The sequence below is a fragment of the Sabethes cyaneus genome, chromosome 1, assembly GCF_943734655.1.
Source record: "Sabethes cyaneus chromosome 1, idSabCyanKW18_F2, whole genome shotgun sequence".
NCBI classification, from domain to species: Eukaryota; Metazoa; Arthropoda; class Insecta; order Diptera; family Culicidae; genus Sabethes; species Sabethes cyaneus.
In genome coordinates, this window is record NC_071353.1 from 74,057,962 (window position 1) to 74,080,502 (window position 22,541).

General features: G+C 39.2%; 1 protein-coding gene across 1 annotated transcript in view; it reads left to right on the forward strand.

Annotated features, from left to right (window-relative positions):
• The window catches only part of LOC128745831 (sodium-dependent nutrient amino acid transporter 1), a 321,231-nt gene that overhangs the window by 116,788 nt on the left and 181,902 nt on the right, over positions 1-22,541 (forward strand). The window contains exon 4 of the mRNA XM_053842903.1: positions 7,204-7,435. Within this exon, the coding sequence (XP_053698878.1) occupies positions 7,204-7,435 (232 nt within the window). The remainder of the gene's footprint in view (positions 1-7,203; positions 7,436-22,541) is intronic.

Consider the following 22,541-nt stretch of genomic DNA (forward strand, 5'->3'; position numbering starts at 1 on the left):
CCTCCTAAAGTGGGGAGGGGTCCCAATTCATCATTGAAAAAAAAATTGTCTCCAAAAACACACACATGCCAAATTTGGTTCAATTCGCTTGATTAGTTCTCGAGTTATGAGGAAATTTGTATTTCATTTGTACAGGAGCCCCTCCTCCTAAAGTGGGGAGGGGTCCTAATTCACCATAGAAAATTTTCTTGCTCTCGAAAACCTTCACATGCCAAATTTGGTTGCATTTGCTTGATTAGTTCTCGAGTTATGAGGAAATTTGTATTTCATTTGTACAGGAGCCCCCCCTCTTAGAGTGGGGAGGGGTCCTAATTCACCGTAGAAAATTTTCTTGCCCTCGAAAACCTTCACATGCCAAAGTTGGCTCCATTTGCTTGATTAGTTCTCGAGTTATGAGGAAATTTGTATGGAAGCCCCCCCTCTTAAAGGGGAGAGGAGTTACAATTCCCCTTATAAAGAGGGAGGGGTCTCAATTTACCATAGAATAAATTCTTGTCACCGAAAACACCCACATGCCAAATTTGGTTCTATTTGCTTGATTAGTTCTCGAGTTATGAGGAAATTTGTATTTCATTTGTATAGGAGCCCCCCCTCCTAAAGTGGGGAGAGGTTCTTATTCATCATAAAAAACATTCTTGCCTCCAAAAACACCTACATGCCAAATTTGGTTCCATTTGCTGGATTAGCTCTCGAGTTATAAGGAAATTTGTATTTCGTTTGTATAGGAGCCCCCCCCCCCCTCTTAAAGTGGGGAGGGGTCCCAGTTCATCATAGAAAAAAATTTTGTCTTCAAAAACACACACATGCCAAATTTGGTTCCATTTGCTTGATTAGTTCTCGAGTTATGAGGAAATTGGTATTTCATTTGTACAGGAGCCCCCCCTCTTAAAGTGAGGAGGGGTCCTAATTCAACATAGAAAATTTTCTTGCCCTCGAAAACCTTCACATGCCAAATTTGGTTCCATTTGCTTGATTAGTTCTCGAGTTATGAGGAAATTGGTATGGAAACCCCCCCTCTTAAAGGGGAGAGGAGTTATAATTCCCCTTATAAAGAGGGGAGGGGTCTCAAATTACCCTAGAATAAATTCTTGTCACCGAAAACACCCACATGCCAAATTTGGTTCTATTTGCTTGATTAGTTCTCGAGTTATGCAGAAATTTGTGTTTCATTTGTATGGGAGCCCCCCTTCTTAGTGGGGGGAGGGGTCTCTAACCATCACTAAAACCTTTCCTGGCCCCAAAAACCTCTACATGCAAATTTTCACGCCGATTGGTTCAGTAGTTTTTGATTCTATAAGGAACACAGGACAGACAGACAGACAGACAGACAGACAGACAGACAGACAGACAGACAGACAGACAGACAGACAGACAGACAGACAGACAGAAATCCTTCTTTATAGGTATAGATTATCCAAACAAGCAATAATAAAGCAATAACGTTCGTATTCGAAAACAATTTGTTTATTGCTTTTGTATGATTAACACGAAGTCACGATTAAGGTTGCGACAGAAACGCAATGAGCCTGTGTTGCCAGTTATGGCGATAAAACATTACGAACTGTGTTGCCAATTTAGTCATTTTTTTACCTTTGGAACGTTTGAAACAGTACCTGAACTCCCCTCGGAATCCATCGGTCAAGTAAATGCACAATATTATTTGTTGTATGTTATGTTTTTCAATATTTAGGTATTTTAAATATTTTTTTATTATTGATCAATTTCCCCTAAAGTCATAAAATTCTTTTTTTTTGCTATTTTTTACAGATGATTACAATGATGATGGTGATGATGATAATGATGATGGTGATGATGATTTTTGAGTAAAAAAATTGATTTCATCATCGCAGGATTTATTTTTGTTTTGTTCGCCGATACAAAGGGATATAAGAAAGGAATTTTGTAGCTTTAGAGAGGTGAATCAATACTTGTCTAGTTGGAATCATCATGTAGCATGAAAACTATAACATTTGGGTTTAAAATAAATCAGCGAAAAAAATTATTTTTTTTCACCCGGATAATCGAGTCCAAAAACCCGGATAATCGAATCCCCGGTTAATCAAATCTCCGGATAATCGAGTCCGGCCTGCATCATGAAAATACATATATATGTGAATAGTGTTTGATATTAACGAGAGAATTTGGTTAATAGCTGGGTACGTGAGAGAGATACGGTTCGTTAATTGGTTGTTGGTTAGTTGGTAAGTTGGGCCATGGTCTAACTTGAACGTCAAAAATCTATTGAACTTTTGAGTTTAAAAATTTCAAACAAATGTCAGTCGGCCCAATTAGCAAATCAGCTGAAGTGCAGTCGTGACCCAATTAATGGATTCAGGCTGTACTCCGATTCTGGCACTGGAAAAAATAGTTGTTTTTGGCATCACAGATTACACAAAATGCATACCTAAAAAACGATACAATTATTTAGCACTATTATTTACTTAACGCTATTTTACGCCACATATACAGGTATACCTCGATAGTACGTACACCCGCGCATCGTTTAGCGTACGTACTATCGAAACGTACGTAATATCGAATCACAATTTTTAATGTAAAGTATTATTTTTATTATGCTAAATATTGTCTAAAATTTCCAAGTTTTAACATATTATAAAATAAATAATTATCTTAGTAAAATTATTTTAGAAAAAACACTACAAATGTTAAAAAATAGTTGAAAAGTAAAGCAAAAGGAATCCAAAAACATTTAGTTTTTTTTTTCAAAATTCTCTCTCAAATTGAAAATTTACGTATTTTAATCGAATAAATCTAGGTAAAGATTTGGCACATAGTAGTCCATATAAACTGAAATGAGGAAGCATGAAAAGAGGAGCTCAATAGCCGTCATATGGGATATTTCATTCCAATTCTGCTAATATCGATCGAGTGAGCTTCCAGTATCTATATGCTGGACAATAAGCTGAGTAAGTGTAAGTATTGTTCACTACAATAATCGGAGGTTCAATTATAGGCTGCGAAAACTGGAGAAGTTCCTATAAGGCTGCTTATCTGCCCATAAAAGCATAACTGTCCCATATGAATTTTTTATCGATTTTGAGAAAAAACACGGATGTAGCTTATTTATATCCCAATTTACCTAAAACAACTGTAATTTACACGGACTTTGTTTGAAAAATTTTTCAAACTGCATTGCATAACTGTTCCATAGTATTGTCCATTAAAAGCAATTTCTTTTTGCCAGTTAAGGTAACAATATTCTTTTAATTTCCGCTTCTATTGAGTGTGATAATAACTTGACAAAAAAGTAATATGACAGCAATATTTCCTTCGGCGATGACAGGGAGAAGAGTATTTGATAGGGCAGCTTTTTTCTCCGATTCGATTCCACAATGTCCTTTATGGTGTCTAAAATTAAAAAATAGAAAACTTATCCAATTTAATTCTACTATGTAGATTTTATTCACGACAGATACGTATTTCGCCTACGACTTGCAGACTTCCTCAGTGCCTGTTCGTGAATAAAATCTACATAGTAGAATTAAATTGGATAAGGTTTCTTCTTTTTTATTTTTAGGTTTCGTATTCTACTAAGACGCTCCAAAAACTTCAGTCCTTTATGGTGATTTTTTATTTCATTTGAGATGTTTTCAAAAAACTAGCTCGTTTTGTTTTTTCGACAGCAAGCATACTTGAAGTTCGAAATTCAAACTTCATCATTTTCTGTTGTATTTAACAGCGAAGCTTCCCCCTTTGGAATATAATCTTTATTTATAAATTGAGCATTTTGAAGCCAGGCCGATGACTGTATGTCCAAGACCGCGACGTCTTTCTTGGCTTCTTTAATCGCGACCTTAAAATCTTAGGAGCGTTCCGGTTGCGCATACATTTGCATAGGAACTATCTTCCGTCATGTACTGTTAAAAATTAAAAAGAATTTATTTGGGGCAGATCGGGAATAAGCGCTCAGTTAACTTCGAGGTACGATACTGGTCAAACAAGCCAGTCGGCGTATGTTCGAATATAGGCTAGACGGTGCTGCTAAATAGAGTCAGTACAATTGTTGCACTAGCCCCGTTAATGTCCTATATTTTAACAGCCGTCTGCGAAGTCTGTCGATAAAGAAGGGTCAAGTCTTAGAAAAATGTTTAAGCCCAGGGCTATGCTATATGGGACAGGCATAAAAGCATAACTGACCAATTTCCGAAATTTTAAAAAAATATGCATTTGTGTTTACTTTACAACAAAATTAATGTCTAATGTGGATAGTTTAATTACTAGCACAACGTAATTTTTGCTCCGAAGAAAGTAAAATAATTCTAGTATAATGACGCACAACAAATATATTTATAAATTAGTCAGTTGATTGCAGTCTCATTTTTCCACACTTCACTTTTTTCCATATGGGACAGTTATGCTTTTATGGGTAGTAATCGTAATACACGTATTTGACGATCACTGGTATCTGCAAACAAACGAATATAACATTGACTGCTGATCTCCCCGTTGCAGTTGGAAAGATTGTAAATCGCAGAAAAGATGAATTCCCTGAGCAAAAATCTGCAAAATCAGAATCCTAAAAAAACTGTTATTTAGAACGTATATTTGATTAGTTTACTATTTAGGTACTGTTTTTAATTTTAAATTAATGGTTTTTACATAACAGAAATAACTGATATTTTTAAAAAATTTGAATTATTGAATACGTATTTGCTTGTATTGACACATAAATATTCATAAAAAAGTTTCTGCGTTATTATAGAAAATAAAAAAAATCATTACTGGAAAATGTACGTACTATCGAGGCAAAATGTACGTATTATGGAGGGTACGTATTATCGAGGGTACGTACTAACGAGGGTACGTTCTATGGAGGTATACCTGTATGTCAATATGGTGTGAAAGACAAGTCAAGGTTTCTTCGCAAACACTCGCCTAACGTAGTTCTACGCCAGCTACGTGGTTGTGTCTGAAATGCAACCTTTCTGATTTTTTTTGTTGTATAGCAGCTTATCAAGCAATTGTTCCAATGGTATTAGCCAGACAATAGTTGAATAAGCTACTATTAAATAATAATATCGGTGGGCGCTCCTGTGAATAGAATACACAATGCAAAATATTTGATAGTAGAAAAATAAAAAATATATGATATTTTCCATGAAGGCCCTAAAAATCTGCAAAAAATATGGCTGCAGGTTGAGAAATTTTTCATTTTTACAATATTATTTATACATATGGTACATTTCAAACATCAAGCGTTAAATTTAGATCCATTTAATAATGGCTAAGACAAGACAAGAGCGATAGGTCGTAACATAAAAATTGCAAAACATATTGCAAATAAGGCTTATGCAAATTTGAAAAAAAGTTTATGTCCTGGTCTCAAAATATTGTTGAAGGGGGGGGGGGGGGGGCAAGAAAAAAATATTAACATCAAACCTTCAATAACTAATCAAAAGAGAAGAAACGAGCGTATATTTTTCCATATTATTAAAAATTTAATATAAATATTTTGTACAGTACTTAGATTTTAGTTCAAACCGAACCAAACCGATATTTTTCGACCCAAGCACATAAAGTAAGGATCCTGGTGCTGGTAGAGATGAACAAGTTTGATCATAGTGTGAAAATGGCAGTTTAGGTTCCTACCACTTTTTTACTTGAAACACATATGCTGTGCTACCGACATGTTTTAAGAAAACAAATCTCTGAAGATATTCACGTTTGAAACCGCTTATTTCTTGGTCAACCTTTTAGTCATGAATATCAGGCCATTCATTCCTCTGTTGATGCTTGTTCTCCAACAATAACGTGTTCACCTTTGTGGCCTACAATATTGATTGGCGACAGGCTTGGCATACACTTTTCGCTTTGATTTTGCTCTTTTGATTACTGCTCCTCAGCCAAAAAGAATTTGAAAAAGTGGTGTAGGGGACATTTGTAGAGCTAGTAATTATCTATAATATTGCTGAAGAAAGTGAAGTTTTATCTTTAGTATTTACGGCGCTGTAGGGCAGCAATGCCGTTGGTAGCAAAAAGAGCGCTCTTTTCGCTACCAAGAGGGTAGCAGCCTTATAGCGCCTTAAATACAAAATGCACAGTAATGCTTACTCCAGCAATATTGTAGATAATAACAAATTCTACAAACGCCCCATACATCACTTATTCAAATTTTGCTTGGCTGAGATGCAGTAATCAAAAGAGCAAAATCGAAGCGAAAAGTGTATGTCAAGCCTGATTGGCGACAATAAATAAATAAATATTAAGGATGCAAACTGTTTCGTAAATTTCAAGTTTCGAACAGTTCAGTCACATCCTTCCTGCATGCATCCAATTCATGGTAAAGAACTGTATCTCTGTGTTTTACGTTCCTAACATCCAAAATTAGGGTACGTACTTGGACATTTTGCCGAATAAAACGACCAATTTGGAGCTCCTCAAGCACTCAAGAGCTGATATTCCGGAGTGTCTCATTTGTCGTGTTTCTATCTTATCTAGTACCTATGACGCCAACTGCAATTGGAAATATTTCTCCATCAGCAGCGATACAGAATTTCACTCATATATTGTTTGATTGATTTTTGCCTCAATCTAATTCGGTTCTGTTAAAACAAGTTGAATTAAAATGGAACGAATGAACGAACGCAAAATAGTCGCCTGTGATTTGCAATAGGAACCATAAAAGTTAGTTGGCGAAAGAAAGTCGATCAATACTAACGGGATAGTTGCTTTTATTTTGCACATATTGGATAATTTATAGATGTAAACTCGTTGAACTGTAAAAAATTTGCTTTCCACTAAAGAATACAACATAATAATATAACACTTTATTTATTTGCCCCTTCACATTTCGAAAATTTTTGAAGGAGGGGGTGACATAAACTTTTTTTCAAATTTGTATAAGCCTAACTGTAACTTGCTTATATCGTAGTTTTCGATGATGAAAATAGATAAAACGTGGTAAAAAATTTGTCGACTACTAGTTTGCTAGACTACGTACATATCAATATATAGGTATATATATACACCTATATATAAAAAGTCTTTAGTGTTGAAAGTTTGATGTTTGAAATAGGATTTGAGGCACTATTTAAAAATTTAAAAATATTCGAATTTTTAAAACCTGCAGCTAGTCTCAACCTGCAGCTAGTCTCAACCTGCAGCAGTCTCTCCATACAACATAGATGAAATGGTTATTATAAGTTATCAAAATAATTCTATTCTACCAACTTTTTTTTTCAGGAATTGGTGTTGGCCAGCTGTTTGGCACAGCCTCTGTGGTTAGCTACTACATGGCGTTAATAGCGATAACTTTATCGTACCTTTTCGCATCTTTCGCATCGGAGCTACCATGGGCGAAATGCAAAAACACCTGGGGAGCTAACTGTGTTGATGCTACAAGTACAGTTAACGATTTTGTTGATAGAAATACTTCTCTAGGTCAAAGCGTGAGCAGTTCCGAAATTTATTTTCTGTAAGTATGTGTGCAATGAATCACATTTCTATATTACTGAATGCACGTACTATAGCTATAAGTTATAAGCCAAATTTTTCCTAGTTCAACTGGAGATATCAATTTTTAATATACTTCTGCAATCTCTTCCATAACTGATCAATCAAGTGTTATTATAGATAGTACTTGGTGGTCTACTTATTGACTAACTAGTTCAGCCCGAATCTTACGATCCGGAAAATATAAATATCTGTTCAGAATTCAGAAAACCGCGGATACATTCCACTGGCCAGTGTTTTCGAAGATGTATAATCTTTGTATTAGTTCTTTGAGTTCTTATAGTGCATAATATAGCTCTAAGATGTTGTACATAAAATAGTCATAGCCGGAAACTGAAACAAATAGTTTTTATGGTCGTATTGGATTTTATTTAACTGAATAAAAATTTCTCTCTGTTTGCAACATTTATGTAGTCTGATTAGAGTAAAATGTTGCTTAGAAAATTTTTCATCGTTTGCTATCATTAACTCATTTTATAAAATTTTGCGACTTGGTTCGGTCTGATTTAACACCGAACATATGATATCACGACAAGCAATCGAGTTGAGCAGGCGAGTCGGGCAGTCGAATCAAGCAATCGAGTCAAGCATTTGGGTCGAGCTGTCGAGTCGAAATCAAGATGTTCATTCAAGCAGTCCGGTCGAGCAGTCGAGTCAAGCGGTTAAGTCGAACAGTTGAGTCGAGCAGTTCATTCGTACAGTCGAGTCGAGCAGTTCATTCGAGCAGTCGAGTCGAGCAGTTGAGTAGAGTAGTTGAGTCCAGCGGTTGAGTCGAGCATTTGAGTCGAGTAGTCCAATCGAACGGTTTATTCGAGCAGTTGAGTCGAGTAGTCCAGTTATGCAGCTAGGTCGAGCAGTTGAGTCGGGTCGTCCAATCGAGCAGTTGAATCAAGCAGTTAAATCGAGCTGTCGAATCAAACAGAAGTCAAGTAGTCAAGAGTCGAGCAGTCTAGTCGAACAGTTAAATCAAGCTGTTCAGTCAAGCAGTCCAGCCGAGTAGTTGAGTCGAGCAGTCGAATTGGGCATTTGAACCGAGCAGTCGAGTCGAGCAGTTTAATCCAGCAGTTAAGTCGAGTAGTCCAGTCGAGCAGTTGAATCGAGTAGTCAAGTCACGCAATTCAATCGAGTAGTCTAGTCGAGCAGTCGGGTCAAGCGGTTCAGTCGAGCAGTCAAGTCGAACAGTTCAGTCGAGCAGTTCAGTCGAGCTGTCGAATCAAACAGTTAAGTCAAGCAGTTGAATCGAGCAGTCGGGTTGAGTGGCTAAGTCGAGCAGTTAAGTCGAACTGTTGAATCAAGCTATGAGTTGAGTCGAACAATCAAATCGAGTAGTCTAGTCAAGCAGTTGAATCGAGCAATCGGGTTGAGCAGTTGAGTCGAGCAGCCGATTCGAATAGTCCAATCGAGTAGTTGAGTCATGCAGTTCATTCGAGCAGTCGAGTCAAGCAGTTGAATCGAGCAGTTGAGTCGAGCGTCGAATCGAACATTTGTGTCGAGCAGATAAATCATGCTGTCCAGTCAAGCATTCCAGTCGAGCAGTTGAATCGAACAGTCCAGTCGAGGAGTTCAATCGATCAGTTAAGTCGAGCAGTCGGGTCGAGTAGTAAGTCAAGCAAATGTGTCACGCAGTCGAATCGAGTAGTTAAGTCGAGTAGTCCACTCGAGCAGTTAAATCGAGCTGTTTAGTTAAGCAGTCAAGTCGATCTGTCCAATCAAGCAGTTGAGTCGGGTTGTATAACATTTCGCCGAAGACCATATCGCGGAGTACCGTTTCGCGGAATACCATTTCGCGGAAAACATTTTCGCGGAAAGTACTATTTCGCGGAAAACCGTTTGGCGGAAAGAACCATTTCGCGGAAAACCATTTGGCGGAAAATATTGTTTCGCGGAAAACCATGTTAGTAGCAAACTTTTCCTAGATGATTCAGGGCGAGCCGGCCGCAGGCAACGGCGAGTGTTCGCCGGTGACCCGCCGTCGGAAGCGCCGGCCACTGCGGGGGGCAGCCCCCCTGCAGAGATCACATCTGTCTAGGTCTATACGTTTTCCTAGGTCTACTGACCGCTAGTTAGTTTTCCCTAGTCCTCGCATCGATTTAACTTTCGTTGAATACAAAGCGGCGAAGCCGCTTTTTGCGGCTTCCAAACTGAATGAGCGGTGGTTCTCCGCCAAATAGTACTTTCGGCGAAAATTTTTTCCGCGAAATAGTACAGTCACCCCAGTATTACGGGCCACCCAGTATTATGAGCCAGTCTATACTTTACGTTAGTTTTATACGTAACAAATTAATATTTAACTATCGAATATGAGTTCAATAAATAGCAGCAACATTCTCCTGCATGGTTGACAGCAATACACTCAGTTCCAATGCGTTAATTTTCTTAATTTTCCGATAGTTGTCAGTTGGCTCCAATCGACTGTCGATTTGTTGTTATTTTTGCGGTTGTTATAAAAAGTCGGTTGTGAATTATAAGCTGAATAGCGGCGTAAATTTGTGTATCTGAGCATAAAATGGATGGAAATCGAGGGAATAGGTATGTATTCATAGAATTACGGTGAAACCACCTAGAAAAATGCATTTTCCGCTTTAATATACAAAATTAAACAATGGCCCATAATACTGGGAGCAAAATTTACTTTTCCCAGTACTATGGGTCAAGCATATAGATCAACAGTATTCGCTGTTTTTGACTCTAATTGTAATTTTTTTTCTCAGTAAAACGAATAAACGAGCAAGGAAAATCAATATACAGAAATCAAAGCTCTATGATCCATTACGCTCTTGATCTAGCAAGACTAACCGGGATCGGGAAGTTGCAAAAAATCGGGAAGTTGCAAGGGATCACAATCTACCCTACAGTACAGTTCCGCGTTACTTTTGGAAACCACCCAAAACTTATAAGCCAGGACCAAATACTTTTCTTCTTCCTGAACTTACTTAGTTGGCTTGCCGTTCTAAGACAAAGCCTGATGAACAAAGTTTCTCCAATGCACTCGGTTGTGGGCCAACACTCTCCAATTTCTCAGACTCGCTCCACCTAGTCTAACCATCTTGCTCGCTGCACCCCTGGTAGTCTTATTCCTACCGGATGTGAGGCAAATACTTTGCAGGGTAGTTGTTCGGCATTCTTGCAACTTGTCCTGCCTATCGTGTCCGGATAGCATTAGCCGCCTGTTGTATACTTGGTTTGCCATGTGCTATCCTGGAGACCATCACTTTGATGGAGCCCTCTGCGTGATTCGAATGGACTTGACAATCTACTCGAAATCCAAACACAGCACTGAGTACCATCCATCATAGATTGAATCAGTTTGATGTGCTTCCTGAAGAAGAAGCTATAATTGATTCTAATCTCAACTCACTTAGACAGTTGCTGAGTACAGTATTAGATACAACAAGATCACTCAATCGCGAAAACTACACACACACACACACACACAGGCGCGCGCGCTCGCTTTTCTCTAAATAAAACCAATTTTGCTTTATTGACACATAATACTGGGAGCATTGACCCACAATTCTGACCAGGGTTAAAAGTGGCCCATAATACTGGGAATGGAACATGCTTACATTTTGTTGTTCTGAACAAAAGTGTGTAATTTTGGAATAAGTTTGCCTACAGAACATCAAATTATGATATATTTATAACCAATTAGGTTATAAATAAACTGTAAATTATTTAAATCTGTGTTTCTACCAATAATTTTGCATCATCATCATGCTTAACTGGCCCATAATACTGGGATGACTGTACTTTCCGCAAAAATGTTTTCCGCGAAATGGTACTTTCTGCGAAAATGTTTTCCGCGAAATGGTTTTCCGTGAAACAGTATATTCCGCATTATGGTCATCCGCGAATTGGTTTTCCGCGAAATGGTATTCGGCGAAATGTTATACAATCGTTGAGTCGAGCAGTCGAACGGAACTATTCAGTCGAGCAGTTCAGTTAAGCAGTCCAGTCGAGCAATCAAATCAAGCAGTCTAATCGACCAGTCCAGTCGAGCAGTCTAGTCAACCAGTTGAGCAATCGAGCAGTCCAGCAGTCGACCAGTGAGGTGACCGAGAATACAACCCATTGCTACGAAAGCTACAGGACGTCATCCTGTCAGGGACCTGTTTTTAGTTACCGATAAACCTCTTATGACGTCTTGTCAGAGACCTGGTTTTCGGTACAGACATAAGCCTCTTATATAAATAGATGTTTTATGTAAGAGTTTAAAATTTGTCGAGTTCGAATAAATTATGAGTTACGCAAAAATTTATGTTATATTTCTATGAGAGTCCTTATCCCCCTATCACAGGGGTGAGGGGTCTCAAGCCATCATAAAATAAATTCATGCCTCCAAAATCTTCCACATGCCAAATTTGGTCCCATTTGCTTTATAACTTCTCGAGTTATAAGGAATTTGTATTTCATTTGTAGCTGGTGAGTTTAGTCTATTTTCAGAGAGCGAAATAAGGCGCATAACCTTGGTCTATTGCAGCCTGGCTTTTGGTCTAAGAACCATAAGTTCATCCTCGAGGGTCCGGAGTATCACTTCCCAACAAACATTTTTACTGAATAACAGCTTGTCAAACACCTGTTACTTAGTAATTAGCTGTACAATGGTTGAACAAGCTACTATTCAAAAAAATGTTTGTTGGATTAACCTTTATTAGCAAAGATACTCCCAACGACTGCATACTGTATAATGTAATCTGTAAATTAATCAATATCTTCAAGGGAAGCGTTTGGTATGGAAGGTCCACGCTTTCTTCCTTCCCCTTGATTTCAATGAGTTAAGGTTCAAACACAAATCGCCGATTTCAGGAAGTTCAAATGCGATTTTTATGCTCTAAACAACAGATATGTTCACGAAAATTTATCATTGTGTTCTGACAGATGCAAATAACACAATAAAAAATTTTTGTGAACATATCTTTTGTTTTGAGCATAAAAACTGCTTTTGAAATTCCAGAATTCAACAATTCGAGAAATTAGCAATCATTGACTTTTCGACGGATAGCCCAATTGGGTCCTAAAGCCCTATGTCGTTTTTAGCTTGAAACGATGAGGTCAGGGTTAGGAACACATATTTTAATATTTAATTTTATATTTTTAGGCTACTGCCGTTAAAAACCTTTTTTTTTAATTTTGTGAAATTTTTAACAAAAAATAAACATTTGGGCAACCTTATATAGACAAACTATAGTTGTGCATGGTTGTGTCAAGCGGTGTCTAGACAACACGAATTATAAAAAGAAACCATAGTATGTCTTGAAATGTCACGGAAAACTTTTTGTTTACCTTCACGCTCATGTGATAGTGTGTCAAAAAGTCAAAAGTTGCAGTCAGGAAATGGCTTGGCAATCGCGACCTAAAACATTTTCTGAGTTTACAGCTCATTTTCCGGTTCCGGTCATCTCAGTTTAATTAAGGCCTTTGTCAAAATCAGCAATAAGCGTAGTGACTGCACTTGGTCACAGCGTGGATGGCTTCAGTTTTCGGATGCAACACCCGCCATCGAGATGCGACCGTGTTTGGTTAGAAACGCACAGAAATTTTTGGTCTGCCGTTCGCCCTACTGCTGATTCACATCGGAGTAGCAGAACATACCAATCTGATTGAATGGGCCCTATTCTGTAAGTCACGTCGAGTGTCACTTTGCTCGACTAGTCGACTTTTGGTATTATGTAAGTCACAGGCGACCCGATTTTGTCGAGTAACTCGACTGAGTCCACCGCCAAAAAGCTAGTGACTAAACGGTTAGCAAGTGACGCCTGAGCTAACTTTGTTTTGGTCGTGCATTGAGCCGCTATGCTGCCCGTTCTTCTTGCACTCGACACTCGACAGTGACTGAGTCGAGCCGAGTTGCTCGACGTGACTTACAGAATAGAGCCCATAATACGGTGCCAGTTTCGGTTGGCGTTTTTTTTCATACTGTTCTGCGGGGTCGATTGTACCGAGATTATACTGTTGGCCATCAGTTTGACATCGTTTAGTCATTCTTAGCGCAAACTAGATTTGGACAAAGTCTAGCACCGTGAATCGATGGATTGGAATACATTGCCCGAATTAAAACTTTTATCCGATAACTAGTACAAATTTGATGTTCCACTTCCTCACGACCAGCAAAACGCAGACAAGCACAAGAGACAACTGCGAAGCTGTAACTGTCAAAACGATCAGCTGCTCTAATGTCAAACCAGAGTTGCCAGTGAGAAAAAGTTATCATTGTTGCCAGAAACGTGTTATTTTCGTTATGTCAAGGAAGATCTCTAATGTCAAGGGAGAATAAATTACAATATTTTTGTTTTTTAATTTTTTAGTGCTCTGCATCTTTTTAAAAAAGAAAAAACTATACTCTGGTAGTCATAATGGGAAGCTTTATCGTTCCTTCTAAAAAAATCATCTTTTTACCTTTGTTATACTATAACAAAGGTTTAAAAATTGGTCGAAAAACACGAAATTGATCCGAGGCCCGGAGGGCCAAGTCACATATACCAATCGATAGGGTTCGACGATTTGAGCAATGTCTGTGTGTGTGTGTGTGTGTGTATGTATGTAATGATTTTTTCTATCGCCTGTTTCTCAGAGATGGCTGAACCGAATCGTTCGCTATTACTTTTGTTTGAAAGGTATTATTGTCTAGTAGATCACTATTTAGTTGTTTCGTGATACGACGTTTCGTTTAAAAGTTATAAGCAAAAATGTGAAAAATACGTGACACGGGTTTCTCCGGAACTACATGACCGATTTCAACGATCTTAGTATCAAATGAAAGCCCTTATTAAAGCTAAATTGTTCAGGATTTTTTTATTGAAAATAAACAAGTAGTTTAAAAGTTGGCCTTAAAAAACCTGTTTTGACAAGGTAATAATTATCGCCTGTTTCTTAGAGATGGCCTAACCGATTTATGCGCTAGTAGTCTCATTTGAAAGATAATATATCCTAATAGATTACTATTGAATGATTTTTTGATTGGACGTTTAATTTGAAAGTTATGAGCAACCGTATACACCACACCAAAATTAACAATAATTTGTAATGATTTTAACGAAGAAAATTTACCTAATTTCAATTATTTTAATATCAAACGAGAGGTTTTCACACTACGAATATATATGCAAAATTTCATAAGAATTGGTTTTATCGGTCAAAAGATATTAACCCTCGAACACTCGCGCCAACTTTTGCAATACAGTTACTCGCGCGCAAAATAGTCCCAAACCAAAGAAAACGTGTGCAAGGGAGTTTTGACTGGGAAAACTTGGTTTTAAGTTTATTAAACCATTGTAAGAGTTTCTTGAAATTGAAAGCTCTATCGTCTGGTAGAATTTAAATTTTGATTAATCCCCCTAAAGTGAAATAAAAAATTTATTTTTCTTCAGTGTCAATATAACACATTGATGTGTTCTGCAAAGTTATAGAACATATTATTACAAGAAATTTTGTTGAAGACTATAACCTTCTATCTCTGCAGCGAAGATAGAAAAATCTTATTTATTGTATATGAATTTGTAAAATCAGTTTTTTGCTCTTTTTGTAATTGCTGTATAACTTTTATATGTACTACAAAATTGTACAAATAATAAAAATACACAACTTTGCTGAAAATAGTATACCTGTATGTTTGCTTGTTTAGGAACTGTAGAACTTTGATTATAAAGAATGCCCCAATTTTGACTCCGAATTACTCGACTACCAGCAGACGGATACATTTTAAACATTTTACATTTGCTGATAGTTTTGCTGCATACATTTTCCCAACAATTTAAATTATTAATGCATTGAATAATTATGACATTTTGCGCACAATAAGTTTGTTGAAGAATATACGTTAGTTAAACAACGTTTTGTAACTTTATAACAATATGGCGTTGGAAAACCTACACGTGTTGTATCAAATACAACAGCGTGAGTAACCGAAGGTTAATAAAAATTGATGAAAATTATACAAGAAAACTCTACTGATGTGATTCAAATAGAATAGCCACAGAGAACACACATCCAAGCAAAAGGTCCCCACTTGGATAAAACTTATGTCAAATTAGTTGGGAAACTATAGTGATGATGTCGCTGAAGGCGCATAAAATTCTACACTAAACTCACAACAGCTAGCTTCTGGCGCTAGCATAACGCTTATAGTCCATATAAACTAGCGCCAGAGGAGCCAAAGGTTGTCAGTGTGCAAATCAAAAGAATCATTTAGTTGGGAAACTATAGTGGTGGTAATGCTAGCATATTAGGTGATTTTAATTTGAAATTTTATCCAACAATTCCCAAAACATTTGTTCGTGAATGGATGTCTGTTCTCTGTGGAATAGCATTACAGGAAACTATGCATAGTTCAAAAACCTATAAACTAGACCTTTACTAAACAATGTATATGTTAAAGAATAAGATTTCCTCTTACAACTTACTTTTATTTGCACTTACTCAGATTAATAACAACAGATTAATAATAACTTACTTATCCTTACTCAGCAATTTCATGAAAAAAGGATCTATCAAAACTTAAAAGTGTTCTTATTTTGATCAAATTTTGTAAACTTATTCAATTTTCAAAAATTTTATGTAAACCAACGCACTGCGTAACGATAACCAATAGATGAATTATGTTCCGAAGCCGTGTCGATTTCTATCTCAAATAGCAAGTAAGACCGTATAACAAAGGTTCCTTTCACCACTAGGTGGATTAAATCGGGTTTTATCACAAATTTTAGGACCCAATTTAGGAAGCAGTTTTTGGGCCCACAAGCGGGGTTCTTGTAAAAATGTAAATACTGCATTCTTCTTGCCAATCTGAGCACAGCGAATATATTTTTATGCACAAAATTCTTGTTTCAAACAAAAAAACTGCTTTTGAAATTGGCGGAATCGATGACTGCTAATTTCATCTTAAATGGAATTAAGTATCATTTCTAAATCCACTTGATTCTTTGGAATTCTCTCTGAGACGCATCACGCATGCTGCGCAGTTGGCCTGGCCGATGACAAGAAAAATGATCGATTCCAGCAATCGTCATTTTTTAGGTGGCTTCAAGTATTGGCTGCGTTAGTGTAAGATAAGATAAGATATAATGGGGTTTGGTTTAACTTAGAAACTGGTCGTTTTCCTAGATATATCCGGACGCTCCCAAAACGTGCCCGGGTGTGACAATGTACTCTTGGACACTTTATCTGATGACAAATGAACTAGTTCGAACTAGTTTTGCAATTTCGAGTACACAGAGATGTCACATGTTGTATTTTAATAGTATAATCAATATATATAGAATGCCAGTGTCACTGCAGTGCGCGTGGTAAACATCACACATGTTCAGGTAATGTATTTACATTATATATGCAAATGTGTGTGTGCCTGAGATTCATCAAAAAGGGAATCTCATTGTCAAACTTTGACAACCAGTTTAAAATTTCAATTATGGCTGCCAAATAATGTGATTGGAAACTTCGCTTTGATGGCTGGTACAAAGCAGAGTAACAAACGAGTGGAACTAACAGCGTATGGGACTTTAGATTAAGACCAGCAGTAAACTCACAAACACGCGGTGAACATTTAGACGGTAACTTTATTTGAACTGTAGCAAAGTATAAAAAGCACTTGTATTCTTGTTGAGGTTTTTAGCGCGAATGAAACGAGAGACTAGGCAGTGTTGCCGTATAATATAATAAACTTATCAGGGGTGTGCAAATGCACGGTAATAATGCAGGGGTATACATCGCTCTCCACACTCCTCCTCGATGGATCGCACCTGCCGAATAACTGCCTATTCCAATCCGAGTTGACCACAGAAGCTTTCGTGCTTATTTGGTCCCAATGGTTTCGTCAATATGTCGGCGATCATCACCTCGGTTGAACAATACTCCAGAGCAATTGCCCGTTTCTGACATAATTCCTGGACAAACTTCTCCCGTGTATCGATGTGCTTGGACCTGCGACTGGATCTTTCAGTACGAACGAAAGCGAGACATCCTTGATTGTCTTCTCTGATTGTAGTTGGTCCCGTTTGATGCTCTCCGAAATCAGCGAGCAGCAGCCTCAGCCAGATGGCCTCTTGGCATGCCTCACTGAGCGCCACGTATTCGGCTTCCATGGACGATAAGGTAACACTCGACTGTCCACGGCTAGCCCACGAGATTGTAGCTCCACCGAACATAAACGCATATCCAGAAGTTGATCTTCGACTCTGTAAATCGCCGGCCCAGTCTGCGTCCGAGTAGCCTGAAAGTGGTTCATCCAACGCACCACCTAAACGTAACGTATAGTTCTTCGTCTTCTTCAGATATCGCAGGACACGCTTCGCCGCTGTCCAATCTAACTCAGTTGGATTACTAAACTTTCGTCCAAGAATGGCGGCGCTATTCGCTATATCCGGCCTAGCTACTACCGATAGGTATAGCAAACTTCCAACGACGCTTCTGTATTTAGCCGCATCCTCCAACGGCTTGCTTTCAGACTGATCCTTCAAATATCCCGGGTCCATGGGTGACTTTGCAGGTTTTGCTTCACTCATTCCATGTGTTTTCAGCAACTCTTCGATGTAGCTTTGCAGACGAATGTTGTAAGCTCCTTCAACTCGTCGAACTTCCATGCCGAGAAAGTGAGAAACATCTCCCAGATTCGTCAACTCAAATTCACCACTGAGACTCCGAAACACTTTCTGCAACTCACTGTTGTCGGTTGATGCAACAAGCATGTCGTCTACGTAGACCAGTAGAAAGACATTCGTATGTCCACAATCCTTCACATACAAGCACTGGTCCGCCTTTGACTGTTTGAAGCCAAACTTACTCAATGTAGCGTGAAGGCGTTTGTTCCAACATCGCGCGGATTGACGCAGCCCATAGATGCTCTTTTGAAGTCGGCAAACTAGGTTTTCTTTTCCTTTTTCTTCGCAACCTGGTGGTTGACGCATGTACACTTCTTCTTCAAGGACTCCGTGAAGGTAAGCGGTTTTAATATCAAGATGTTGCACGATCATATTCCGTTTAGCTGCAACTGTCAACAAGGTACGAAACGTTTCATGCCGTGTAACAGGGGCATAAACGTCCTCAAAGTCAGTACCATATCTTTGCACGTAACCTTGTGCCACAACTCTGGCTTTATGTTTCACAATCTGTCCTGCTTCATTCCGCTTTAACTTGAACACCCACTTGGAGCCGACAAGTTTCTGTCCTTTCGGTAACGGTACAAGCTCCCAAGTGTTGTTCCGACGATGTGATTCCATCTCGTCTTTCATTGCATCATTCCATTCGGAAATCTTCATTGCATCCTGGTAGTTCACTGGTTCCTGAGTAGCACACGCTGCCGTACCACGGCATAATCCAGTACGTAATCTTCAAGGTGCCGTGGTACAACACCACGCGTGTTTCGTTGCGGACGATGTATATTTTCAAGCTGTAATGGATCTTCGTCCTCGGCGTCTTCGTAATCCTCTCCATCCGAAACATTCTCTTCGTGTTCATCCTTCTTGGGAAGCAGTTTTATCTCCTCCTCAACCGGAGCCGAACGTTGTCCACCCGAGGAACTCGATGTTGGGAACTCAACCGTAGAAGTGCCATTCCCCAATTCAAGGAAACGAGCATCACGACTAATGGTAATCAAATCACTTTCACAATCTACAAAACGATACGCTTTGTGCTCTGTAGAATACCCTACGAATCTCAGCTTCCGCGACTTACTGTCCAACTTACTGCGCTTCGCTTCCGGAACATGGACGTATGCTTCGGCACCGAACACTCGAAGATGTGCCAAATCCGGCTTGCGTCCCCACCAAAGCTCATAAGGAGTTTGTTGCAGCGATCTAGATGGTAAACGATTTTGTAGGTATGTTGCAGTAAGCACAGCCTCTCCCCAATAACGTTTTTCCATGTGAGCATCAATAAGCATACACGTAGCCATCTCAGTTATCGTCCGGTTCTTTCTCTCAGCCACACCGTTCTGCTGAGGGGAATACGGTGCGGTGAATTGTGGTTTGATTCCTTCGGATCGATAGAAAGATTTTAATTCGTTGTTGTTGAATTCTCCTCCTCCATCGGAGCGGATTACACGGACCCTTCTTCCGAACAAGGTTTCAGTCCATCGAACATATTCTTTGATTATATCCGTTGCCTCGGACTTCTGCTTCAACAAATACGTAACTGTGAATCGGCTGTAGTCATCGATGAGGTGCATTACATAACGATTACCACTGGGAGTTGTTGTTTTCATCGGACCGCATAAATCCGTATGCACGATGTCAAGAACCTGATGCGATTTCCGTTCGCTAACGGGAGGGAAGGGTTGTCTGGCCGACTTTCCTTCCATACAACACTCACACACAAGACGTAAACCACAGTCGCTTACCTTGATACCTGTAGCAAGACCCTCTTTGACGACTCTCTCAGCGGCGGCCCAATCTCTGTGGCCCAACCGCCGATGCCACTGATGCTGACAGTTAACGTTGTGCTCACCAGATGACGCTTTATACGATTCTTCTATTGTACGTAAGTAGTATAGGCCACCGTAACGGAAACCCGTCGCTACGACATTACCGCTTTCATTCATGATGTGACAGCCATCACTATTAAAGTCCACTTTTAGTTTCTTTTCAGCTAATTTGGCTACTGATATCAAATTAGTTGCCAGACCAGGAACGTACTTCGTGTCATTCACATCAATTTTCACTGATTGTCCGCGATCGTCTACTCCACGAAGCATACCACTACCTTCTCCAAGGATTTGTATCTTCTTTCCATCGGCAAGCGTAATCCAACCACCGGAATAATTTTTCAATGAAGTAAAGAAATCGCGATCGTTTGTCATGTGGGCGCTTGCACCACTGTCAATGATCCACGCACGCGAATTCACTTTTTCACCAACACCGGTAAACGCAACATTTCGTTCTTCACTTTGCACAATTTTCGCTTTAGGGTTTTCTTTTTCTTGCTTGAAACGATTATCTTCTTTCAGCGAAACCTTATACTTCCGGCAGTCACGACGTAAGTGCCCCGGCTTTTTGCAAAAATGACACACACGGAACTCTTTTGCTTTGTTATCAACTGAACGCATCGCTTTTTCAGATTTCGAACCGGCACTGTCACGCTCTAGGCGACGATGGTATTCGTCCATCAATTTCGACTTTACGATGTCAACCGAAATATCCTCATCAGCCCGATTGTCCAAAGCGATCACAATTCCATCGTAAGAAAATGGCAAACTTCGCATAACCATGCAGATTTTAATATCTTTATCAAGCACAGTACCCGCGGCATCTAGTCGGTCGAAAAGATTATCGAGTTCACGCAAATGATCTTCCATGTTTCCACGCTCCGACAGATTTGTCGCACACAAACGTTTTAACAGAGACACCCGTACCGAACGCGTCGTCTTTTCATGGTACGATTTCAAAGCTGCAAACACATTATGCGCAAAAACACTGTTCTTCACAACAGGTAACTGATTATCTTCAATCGACAAGATAATGGTTGCCTTTGCTTTTCTTGACCCACTCATCATTCCGGGCATTTTCCTCCGGAACGGCCCTTTCAACCACATCCCACAAATCATCTCTTTGCAGTATATTCTCAATTCGCACCTTCCACGTCTGCCAATTGGTGCCATTCAGTTTTGTAATGGCAAACTTGACTTCGGACATGGTTAGCTTTCGTCTAAACAGCAAAACGTTTACTATCGTTTTTCAACGGATAAACTTTTCTCGCCGTTGCTGCTATAAGCAAGCACACAAACACAGGCAAAGAACGTTTTTCGCACTACCGCGATACTCCGAACGACGCTAGCGACCGGATTGTATTTCACTACCGATTCCGTCTTAAAACTGTCCACTTTCTGGGGCCATTACCTGATGGCTGGTACAAAGCAAAGTAACAAACGAGTGGAACTAACAGCGTATGGGACTTTAGATTAAGACCAGCAGTAAACTCACAAACACGCGGTGAACATTTAGACGGTAACTTTATTTGAACTGTAGCAAAGTATAAAAAGCACTTGTATTCTTGTTGAGGTTTTTAGCGCGAATGAAACGAGAGACTAGGCAGTGTTGCCGTATAATATAATAAACTTATCAGGGGTGTGCAAATGCACGGTAATAATGCAGGGGTATACATCGCTCTCCACACGCTTGCTTCAAATTTCTGAAAAAATCGGTGCAAAAGGGCGCAGTTGTGGGATTCTATTCATCCGGACGAGAAGAAAAAGAACGTTTAAAACTACCCTATTGGCATCTCTATAACGAGCTGCAGTGAACGTCAGCGACAGTATGTCCTGGGCTCAAAATTTGACAGCGAGCCCAAATCAGACTGCTGGCAGTTGAGTGAAACGCAGTGCTGACATGCTATCTCATTTTCGCACACACGAGATGTTGGCAGCAAAAACATGGTTGCCTGCCGATGGGGTGTTTAAAACCATTTCACTGGCATAAAAACACAACGGAGAACGCACTGATGACAGCACCAACCAGCGCACAGATAAAGAACAGATAAATAACAATGAGCAACTTTGACAACGAAGTTCCCGATTCACAGACTTGATACAGATTGTTAGCATCATGTTTACCACAATGAGTCCTATAGAAAAACAACGACACTGGCATTCTATATACAGCCTGAATTCGTTAATTGGGCCACGACTGCACTCTAGCTGATTCGCTAATTGGGCCGACTGACAGTGGTTAGAAATTTCTAAACTCGAAAATTCCATACAATTTTGACATTCAAGTTGTCACATAGCCAAATTAGCGAACACCCAATTAACGAACCGCCCAATTAACGAACCACCAATTAACGAAACTTTGCTGTATATTGATTCTACTATTTTAATTAAATTCAGAAACTGATCGCCGTAGAGGTATCCGGAACATTCCTGGACATGTTTAGATGTGGCCAATGGCGTCTTGAACACTTTATACGACTACCAACGGTCTTGTTTTGCAAATTCGTGTACTTATAGGGGTACATATAGGTAGAATTTTGTGAATACTCGATGACATAAATGGTTTCATGCCTGACGTCATTATATCGCACTGTAGAGATCACTCGACGCGGAGAAGCGCTGTGTGAACAAAGTACACGCAAAATAAACCACACGT